This window comes from Diuraphis noxia, unplaced genomic scaffold (assembly GCF_037042655.1).
Source record: "Diuraphis noxia isolate RWA-SAM2 unplaced genomic scaffold, SU_Dnox_SAM2 contig0004, whole genome shotgun sequence".
NCBI lineage: Eukaryota > Metazoa > Arthropoda > Insecta > Hemiptera > Aphididae > Diuraphis > Diuraphis noxia.
This window is the reverse complement of record NW_028301714.1, coordinates 13,020,425-13,031,467: the sequence shown is the minus strand read 5'-3', so window position 1 is coordinate 13,031,467 and position 11,043 is coordinate 13,020,425. Positions and strand designations below refer to the sequence as shown.

Sequence of the window (11,043 nt, the reverse complement as noted above, 5' to 3'; positions counted from 1 at the left end):
GGAGGTAGTTTTTCTCTCGGACGGTCACCTCTGATAAAAGTTATCACATCGTCTGTTTGTTGTTTGATTTTGATGTTGATTGCTCAATGCTCATAGACTAACTACAGAGTCATACTCGGCTAGTCAGCTATTATCTCTATCTCTTAGTCGTAACTCGTGATATTCTAGGTATAACTGTTTAATTTTTCGTTATTTATTTTATCGTTTATCCTTTAAACAATTTACAACAGTTGCGGTAATAATAATTTTCAGTTGTTATCGTTTCGTGTTCAAAATTAAAATTCATATTCGATCCCGTAATATGTGAGGATAGTTCACTGAAAAAAAATGCCGACTGAAGTCACTGTACAGAATTTGTACATTTTTAACTCGACGTTATCAAAAAACGAGGACGATGTAAGTCTAATTTGTGTTCATCTTTTTAATGCCACTGTCGTAATATTTTTTCTACATTTTTTTTTTGACTAAAATAGTCTATAAAAATGAAATAATATTTGTTCATTGGCCTCGTTAGGCAGACTATGATCTTGGTCAACAAAAGAAAGAAATATTTTGTTTTAATAATATAAAATAACAATTTAAAATATAACTAATAGCTAAGTAAAAGTCAAACTTGTAATTGAGGTCAATACAAAAAAATCAATAAATTATAGGCACTATTTATCGTTTTAATCAAAAATTATTTTGCTTAATACTTAATTCTTGTGATATTTTTCACTTACTTTTTTTTGTCTTACAGGGAGCAAAAAAAATATTATTTTACTATCCAGAACATGAGGACGAGAACAAAAAAATACTCAACGTCGGTCACATTGAAGCTGTAATCTGTTTTGCACGGTACGCTAGTAAATTTGATTAGCATACATATTATTTTTGTTTATTATTTAAATATATGTTTCAACTGATCTTCAAATATTACAGGAATTTTAATGCAAATGAGCCATGTGAATCATTGCGTACTGAAAAATCATTGCAAGTGTTATTCAATGCGGAACCAGATTTTTGGATAGTTATTGTAATGTTATTACTAGTTTTTAAATTAATTTTTTAAATTTCTAGATTTTTTCAAAATTATCTTAATAATTTGTACATTATATTTAGTAGACTGTGTCAGCAGAATGTAAATCTAAACAAAAGTCTTCAGAGTCCCCCGATGAACCTGTATATTGCACATATAATCTTCAAGAACCAATTTATTTAGCTGTCCTGAAACACTGGTATCATACATTTCAAATGACTGTCGGTAATATGACTAAGCTCATGAACGATAATGATCCAGATTATCTTAGACTTATGCTTAACAAATTTTATAGCAAGGTCAGCTTTTATAATACGTACTTATTACTCATAATTTATTCATTGATAAATACTAATGCAATTCAAAACTGTTTTATATTAGATATATTTTATTTTGTTTTCAACACTTATGTAAGTATTTTGTTCTTAGTATTTACAGAGTACAGATGTATCGAGTTACACATTTATGGATATGTTTCAAGGCATTAGTTTTCTTCCTTTAGATAATGTCATTCATTTGTATGCTCAGAGTTTTCTAAATATTATTGAAAACACATTTCAACAAGTACATTTTACAATGTTACTTTATAATGATTCACTTGTTTGGTAACGTATTATATTTATTACATTTCATATTCATTTAAAAATAAGATTATTATATGTCATTGTAAATGCAATGTATGTGTAATAGTACACCATTTTGTGACACTATTGGCACTGTGTATTGGTTGTTAGCAATACCAGTGGTGCATAGAATGACAGTCATTTTTTAACTCAGCAGTCTTATATATTAGTTATTAGCAACGATTCAATCAGTACCTCTGTATACAAATTGGGAACAATTAAAATGATTACACTATATTTAATATAATGTATTCTTTCATTATCATAGAGCAATTAATAATAAATACTATACTCTTTTCACCATAATTTGAATCACTTTCGTTACTTATATACTAAGTCGCCAAAACATTCAGGCTTCTTCAGTATGAAATTGGTGGTCTGTAACTGGTTTTCAGTGTTTGGCAATCAACATTGCTCATCCTAGTAGGAAGCTGCCTCCATGCATACTCCTTGGTTTCCGAGGAGGTGGTGACATGTATGGCCGTGACTGGTTTTCACCGACCTAGTGGGTCAACTTACAGTGAAGAGAGTATACAGTAAATTTTGCATTTCATGAATAAATATTAATGCCAAGTATTTTATTTTAATATTAGTATGTTTAGAATTTTTTTAATATACTTATCACTGGATTTTGGCAATAAGAGTGACTACAAAATTGTGTTTTAATTTATAGAGTTTTAATATTTGTACAGGCTTGATACTTGTTAATTGGTGAATAAACGATACAGGGGCGGGTGGCAGTATTGTGCTGAACAGTTCCCACCCGTTCCTGGTTTTTGAACAGGGAAAAAAAAGGGCTTGATACTTGTAGTATTATATTTATGTTTTCCAGGTATAACTAAAAGAACTATTTAGATTAAGAGGACACTACATTGCATGTGTTGTCTCCTTTTAACAATTGCGTGACATAACAAATTTTACGCTCAGCAGTTCAAATTTAGCTTTGTTAGTTAACAATTTATTGTGAATTGACCTCTTATAAAAATTAAAGGTAACATTATTATCTAGGTTATCACATACCTAGGCTTTTTATTACATTTTAATTTTAAAGCGAGTTATGAGTATTTTTAAAATTATAAATTGATTTTATGTCTTAAAATACTCATAACGCGCTTTAAAATTAAAATGTAATAAAAAGCCTAGGTATGTGATAACCTAGATAATAATGTTACCTTTAATTTTTATAAGAGGTCAATTCACACTAAATTGTTAACTAACAGAGCTAAATTGGAACTGCTGAGCGTAAAATTTGCTATGTCACGCACTTGTAAGACAATAATAATACTTGTGGGTGTGGCATCTTTTTAAACTGAATTAGCAATAATTTATGTGGATTGTGAGATAATGGTCTGGCTTATTCAAATGTTGGTGAAAATTGATTTTTTTTTAATTGTTTGAAATTTGTTTAGGAGTGGTCTGAATAAACGACAAACACAACTTGTGTATTCTTATATTTTAATGTGGGTTTTACCAGAAATTGCAAAAAAAGACAATTTAGTCAAAGGGAATTTAGTACAACAATGTTTGCCCAATCAACTAGTTGGAAGGTATAAATAATTAAACTTATTGTTTTGACTATTGTTATATTTAAAAAAATTAACTTCATTTTAAATAGGTTTATTACAAATGTTTGGGCTGTGAAAACGGATAGTTGGATTAGTGATTTGGGTAAAGTACCTATTTTAAGGTTAAATGATGAAAGTGACCAAATATTCAAAAGCTATAGGCTAGTTATGTATAAAGCGCATCACTCAATTGTATGCATGTTTATCAAAAGTAAGTATCATAGAATATGATTATATATTATAACAAATTCATTTTCTGAAACTGATAATTAATTTCAGTGGAAAGCCCATTAACAGCAGATTTGTACAACACCTTAGATCAGTTTCTTGGGACAAAATTACATTTGTTATCGGAGAAGATGAAAAATGCAGTTGAAAAGACATTGGCTTCGAAATTGTATACTGAAAGACCAGCTAAATTTGTGTATTTTAATGCTATGAATTTAGCTATTAAAAATTCAATTAGGTATCCAAACACAGCAGTTACAACTAATAGACTATCTGAATTTAATCTTAGTCCGGATGCATTACGAGTGCTAGTGGATATAAGTAGTCAACAATCTTGGTGTGTATGTTTTTGATTAAAAAAAATAAAATCATATACTAATTTATTATATATGCACCAATTGCGCTATCTGTTTTATTTTAGCATGCACCCAACTTATTCTGTTATGATAAAAACATCTAATGATAACTGGGTTGCTGGTAGATTATGCAATTCACGAGAAATTTATATAGTGTTGAATCAAAAGTTGACTAAGTTAAACGACGTAGATTGTGAGTATATACATTTCTATGTCAACTTAGATGATACCATTATTTAAAATAAACTTATTTTTATTTCCAGCTGAAATTCAAAGTCTTTGTGCTCAGGAATTCGGAACAATATTTTTTTATGATTAATAAGTTATAATTTACAAAAGTAGCAGATTGACTACCTCAGTTTATAAATTATAATTATTAATTTCAATTTTCATAAGAACAATTTTTTTTAATTATTATTTCTTCCTAAATCAAATATTATTTTATTTGTGTTAACTGAAAATGTAAAATATACTATTGTTATAAAACGTCTATATACATATATATATATATATATATATATATATGTATATATGATTGTATTAATATAATCATAACACTAAAAGTACTATTATTGTATTACATTGTGATAATTAAAACAAAAATACTATTTACAAAATTAATATTATTAGTTCATATTTAGAATATTCCTCCCGAGTTGTGTTGTGTATGAAAAGATCTGTAAGAATTCTATTTAAAAGGGCATTTTGTCTGCATGTGTTGTCTCCGTCTTACATGTACACGACAAGCAAATTTAATTTCAGCTGTTAATTTTTTAGGCATCATTAGTTTTAATATTAGTGTGAATTTACCAATAATTAACCACAAAGATTGCATTATTTCTTTGGCTTGTTGGAAGGGGGTTTTTTTTTTAAATTTAAGTTAAATCTGATGAACACATTCCTATTGTACATTTGTACCTCATCATTTAAAATGTACAAAAAATAATTTAATGACCAAAGATTTAATGATTTTTTTCTGATGAGGTTAAATAAATTGCTTAATGAAATAATTTTACAATACCAGTAGCCTTATAGCGGACTGTAAAATGCTTTCTCGTTTGACTGACAACCATGTCATACTGGAAAAGGTATCAACAATGATAGTGCGATTTGTCATACGAGTGTTCGGTAATGGATGCCTGCAGTGCTGTATACTGTAGACAGTTATTATAAACATAATATTATTTCTTGTATATTTTAAATTGGTGAGAATATTTTAATGTTAATATACGCCAGGTCAACGAATCAAAATGTGCTAAGGTGACAATTTTTGTTTGTATAACATTGCTGCAGGCACGGCCAGTCCCGTTGTCGCTTAGTGATTTAGCTGGAGCGTAGTCTCATATCGCGTGGGTGAAGCATAGAGTAATTATTACTCTATAGTGTGAAGCGACAGTCGTAGTACAAGCAAAGGTGTGAAATAGTGTGTTTTACACCTGAATATAAATGTTTTCGACTTGAAAATCCGAATTATTTTTTCAATCGTTCTTACGTTTTATAGGAACAGTGCCAGAATATACGTACAATGTGTCAATGAGATTTAATAAAACGGAATAGCGCCAAGTTATATTATGTAAATATGTAATCTTTGAATCATTCCAGCCTAGAAAGAACGACCATAGAATCGGCAAGCGCATACCACAGACATGCATACCGCACACCAAGCGCATCGTACCTCACGATTATACAGTGGCACAGTGCAATTCTAATTTATTTTATAGAGTGCCATCATTAGCTAGAAAGTACGGGGGTAAGGCATTGCAGATTTTATTGTGTGTCCCTCGATACAATGGTTATGAATTTTTCTGCTTGTAAAATTCCATCTTAACCATTTTTAAACATCGTAAATTAATCAGGTACATTTTTATTTCCAGCTAAAATGATCATTGGCTCAAAACCTTCTGATACAGCTGCTGCCTTTTTTTTTTAAGCTGTTCAATTCTTTAGTAAGCGTTTAGGTTACGTGTAATAGGTATGTAGTATATGTGCCTGTACCTCAATAGTAACTATGTACTTACCTATCAATTTTGAAGACGTTATATTTATAATATTTTTGTATTTATTCCGAATAAAATACAATTTACAATCATGTAACTTGAAATACAATGCCAGTTATTGTATTTTTTTTTTCATTTTACAATTTTAAATACACAATCTGTACTACATTATAGAACAATAAGTATATAAGTATATAATATATATTATGATAATATAATAGTAGCATGAATATTTTGAATTAAGAAGTCACCCATTGGTGACACTTGGCTGGGAATTAACGCTGTCTAGAGTTTAGAACTTTGTTGTTTTTAATTTTAATTTTTTTTTAGTTATAACAAGTCACGGCACCAGTTCCTTTTAAGACAACGCCCGGGGTTTCCAGGTATGGTTTGGGAGTAGAGACTCTTTATTAATAGATTTTGGTGGATTTGTAGGCGATTATGAAAGCGTTTGTAGAAATCTACAGTTTCTTCTATCACAGTTTTCATTGTGAGGTCTTTATGTAGGGTTTAATTAGACACAGTTATTGTATTTAACTTGTTTTTTTTTTAAATTATTAACCATATTTATTTAAATAATAAAATAACCAAAATTATTCGAATAATCATAGTTAAAAAATATTCAAATAATAATATTTTCAAATAAAATATTATCTAGATAATAATCTAGATAAAATTTCATTCGAATGACGCCCTATGGTACAATCTCATTCAAGACGTTTCACAACACTTCTGTCTCCGTCACACCTAATACAAAAATGAAAAATGATTTTTGAGCGGAGACTGTGACGTTTACGAAAACGTTCATGGGATCCGGACCCCACCACCCATTGACTCATGTCTCATACAAGTTAAATGTTGTGTTTTACGTCTTTTACATGATTAAGAAAAACAATTTTTTTCAACGAAACGAGGGATTTTATAAACAACCTTAAAGTTTCAGCTATTAACATTTTCAATTAATATCATAGCTTATGATTGATATTGTGATTTTTTTTGTTATAATTTAGTACTGAACATGGTTGAAAAATACCAAGTTCTTGATTATTGAACAAACGCTCTGCTATAACTGCTATTAAAATTAGCTAAACGATAGCCTAAGATAATAACTAAAAAGTAATAACGATGACAAACGGTTTCTCTCATTAATTTATTATGTGTATTCATCGGAACATACCCAATCAATGGGGTCTAATTATTGATGAAATGGGACTAAGTCCTAGGCAATTAGATTTCGTTTTTTGATCATGTTTTAATCCGATAAAATATTTAAATTTAATTATAATAAATAGTTAGTAGTTAATATATACGTTATCGTTTTTTTTTTTTTTTTGTATACCTAAACCTAACACTTAAAATATAAATTTTAATTTGTTGTAATCATGAATAAAGAATAATTAACTAAGTATTAAGTATGTCAGCAATTTATTAGTTTACTAGTGAATAGCTTATATATAATTTGTTACAGTGGCGTATTTTGGTTGATTTCTCGGGGGGTGTCAACATTTATTGAACCTCAAAAACAAAATTTTTAGTATTATTTACTAATGTAAAAAGATATTGAATTAATTTTTTAACAAATTAATATGTTAGGAATTGACACGAAGTCTTACATTTGATAAAAAATGGTATACTATAAAATAAGTGACAATATATTAGGACTTTTTTTTAAATGTCGGGGGGTGTCAAGACATGGAGGACACCCCCCCAAAATACGCCACTGATTTGTTAGTTAATTATGTTTTTATTATTATTACCTATACAAAGTTGATTATATAAATACCTATATATTATATGACATAATTCAGAACTCAAAAATGTTAAAATGTCTTATAAATATGGTATAGTTACTGAATATAGAATAATCGGCGAGAGGGAGGGGTGATTTATCTGAATTATCTAGACCCTCCCCAGTCCCCATGGCAAATTCCTAAATACGCCACTGACTGTTGGCATCATACGCGGACCGAAAAATAATAATGGCCAATAGGCAACTGGTAGGTATATATTATTACAGCTAATGGATTTTGATATTTCTAAGTAGGTACCTATGTACACAACTGAATTTTATCTCCGCGGTGATTGCGATCTCTCCAAATAATAATCGGACTCGTGCGTATTACTTTGTAATACCATTTACTACAATGATCGGCGGTGAGCCCTTTCTGCAAAAGTCAAAGTGACACTATCTCTCGGGCGATGAATATTTTGTCTTATGCTCCCAACTCATTGCTTATCGTATATTATATATCAGAGTTTGTATTAACCATCATGTCTTTGAATAAAACATGATCCGTTGACGTAATCTCTGGACGCGATGTATTAGCGAGCGTTACAGTATAATAATTTATGATAGTTTGACCTACCTATCTATTAAAGTATGATATACTGTCTACCATATATCAACCACTATTATTTAAAATAATAATAATAATTGAATAAATTATTATACAGTTGCAGACGTTGCAGTATAATACTCTCGTTACTGCTGTTTTACGCGACTTCGCTTAATCCATCATCATGGTTGGACAGAAGACGAATTTCGGAATTTTACTAGTCATTTTAATTTTAATTGTATGTAAAAAAAAAAAATGTAGCGTCTGCAACACCAACCGGCCATCTCAAAATTATACATAAATTATGTACTATAAAATTCATAAACAAAACTTACGTAGTCCTTTGCTCTGTTAGTCTTTCAGAAAATAACATTATTATTGATAAACAAAAACAACACTCACAATTTGATGTCGTATACCAACTGCAGGTGACTACATTAAATTATTGAATTTAATCAACCATAATTGATTAGCTCTATTGAACCATTTACTATCGAATTCTGATTTTAGCAAAACGTTTATTCTTTCCTAATTCTTGATTTCTAATATTTATAATTAACACATAATTTAAAAATAATTCCATGTCTAGTAAATGATAACATAAATATTTTGTGAACATTTTCATCAATTCTCTCAAGTTATTTATTTATGAATTCCTACGGAAAAATTTTAAATTTATGAATTTAAGTAAATATTCTTTTTTTACGTAAGTAGGTACCTATACTTTTTTTGGGGGTTTTCATCAAAAAAATATAATTACGTACTTCGAATTTTTACTTTTTATCCTACTCTAAAATAACAACAATGTTCAATAATTCGATTATCTACCAGAAATATTTTTTGAAGTTGAAGATCAAAGTATTTTTTTTACTTTAAGACACAGACCCACGAAACAGAAAAAAAGACTATACAAAAATCATTTAGAAAATCTTTGACGCTGCTGCAGTATGCTGACATCGATATCCACTGACCAGTGCCACTACTATGGCATATCACAATAGTCAACATAATACTACATTAGTATTTATGGGTAACTGATAAGTTTTAGTAAATTTCATATCTGGGGTTTTATATTATAACATTTTAATATATGTAAGGTTATGTCATGTTTTAGAGTATGCTCACATTTAATCTATAAATATTTGATCCCTGATTTTGATATTTTGTTCTGTGATAATGATACATAATATCTAATTGTCAACTGACCTAGTTTTTGAACTTATTATTATATCCTGGATCCTAGGCATAAAATTGAAATGATAAGTTATAGAACACAAGATCATTGTATTTGTAATAAGATTGGTACTTAACAAATTTTAATCAAGAAAAAACCATTAAGATTATGTTGTATTTTATTGTGCATTTTTTAGTAGGTTCGTTCTGTTATCTTTGAATATGGCATTGTTATATGAGACCCTTAAACAGCAAGTAGTTGTAAGAATGTGTTCGACGTACATTTTAGATTCTGAACGAAGTGAAGAATGTATTGATTTTACAATGATGTGTGTTTTTTTTGTTTTTTTTTTTTTTGTGTCTGTGTACAGCATAACTAGTCGAAATAATGCTTCGATTTCAAACTTTGGGGGTGGTTTCCGATATAAAAGTGAAGATCCTTGGTGCATTATAGAGGTTAAAAGTAAACATTTTCCAACATTTTTCAAAAAAATCGAGAAAAACAAAAAAAAAATGACAGAAAAACGGGAATTTTTACGCAAAATCAGTTTTCGACCAAATCGATTTTTTTATTTGGTTGTAATTCAAAAACTAATCACTGTAAATACTTGAAATTTTCACCAAATGTTTATGTTAGTGTTATCTATATACAGTTTAATTTTCATTGACTTTCTTTGAGTTATTTATAGACCACTGAAATTTTCGACTTTTTTGAGAATTCTTCGATAAAAACCTTTTGGCCCTATCAAAATACTTGAAAATTTAATACAAAGTTCCTCATAGGTTATTCTTATAGTGATTAAAAAATTATAAGAATACATAGGCACAATTTTTTTTTATAAGCGTTTATAGTTCAAATTTTTACGAAATCTGTCGAAAATGCGAAAATTTGCAAGTAATTTTGAAGCTGAAAAATCATAAAATTTTTTTTGTTTATAACTATGGATTAAAAATACAACACTAAGTTTTCCTTTATAGTAGTTATAGAGACAACTCGAAGCATCATTATAGGACAAATTTTAAGTGCGTTTAAATTTTAAATTTTTACGAAATAGTGTAACGATAACGATTTATCCTGAAACGATTTTAAATATTTGTTATTATTTAAAAAGTATAAGTCCTAGATACTTGAAAATTTTACCAGTTATTAGGATTGGCATTTTCTTTACATGATTTAATTTTGACTTTTTTTGAGATATTTATAGACGACTGAAATTTTCAATTTGTCTAAAAATTTTTTTTTTAAGTGTCGATAAAAATTTTTTGGCCCTAGTAACTTATACTAGTAAGTTATAGTCCCAGCCGGATTGTCTGTGCTAAAAATGTAGGTATATTATGCGATTTATGCCATATTAATTCTACTAATTATAAATGTAATCATATTATATAAACTAATATATAACCGATTTAAACACTAAAGTATAAATAAATAAACACTATAAAGCATAAAAAAAACCAAAAATATTAATTTTCGTGAGCTGAAAAAATGCATGTGTTACAGTTACACATGAACTATAGGTACCTAATTATCACTTTAACCACCTATAGGAGTTATAAAAATAATTTATAAGCACTCTTTAAGTATCAAGGAAGGATTGATATAAATTTTATTGAAAACAATCCAATAGCTTTTGAGTCTATTGCATACAAATCCACATACAGCCGTATAGCATTTACCATGAATCCGTGAAATATAAAATAACGCTATACAGGTGTATCTTAGTTCATAGGAAAATCGTCGTCAGTG

General features: G+C 28.7%; 1 protein-coding gene across 3 annotated transcripts; it reads left to right on the top strand.

Moving 5' to 3' along the window:
* The first annotated feature begins 51 nt into the window (after positions 1–51).
* Positions 52–4,411, top strand: Ccz1 (vacuolar fusion protein CCZ1). Of its 3 annotated transcripts, XM_089225561.1 has the most exons (11): positions 52–168; positions 253–396; positions 740–837; positions 922–1,015; positions 1,105–1,317; positions 1,448–1,623; positions 3,051–3,188; positions 3,257–3,417; positions 3,486–3,771; positions 3,856–3,983; positions 4,054–4,411. In XM_089225561.1, the coding sequence occupies exons 2-11, from the start codon at positions 328–330 to the stop codon at positions 4,107–4,109; spliced, it is 1,419 nt and encodes a 472-aa protein (XP_089081687.1). In that variant the 5' UTR covers positions 52–168; positions 253–327; the 3' UTR covers positions 4,110–4,411. The 3 variants fall into 3 exon arrangements, 2 of the variants coding, with proteins under 2 accessions (XP_089081687.1, XP_015375628.2); XR_016191381.1 differs by having other exon boundaries at positions 61–396; positions 3,486–3,775; XM_015520142.2 differs by having other exon boundaries at positions 63–396.
* The last annotated feature ends 6,632 nt before the right edge of the window (positions 4,412–11,043 follow it).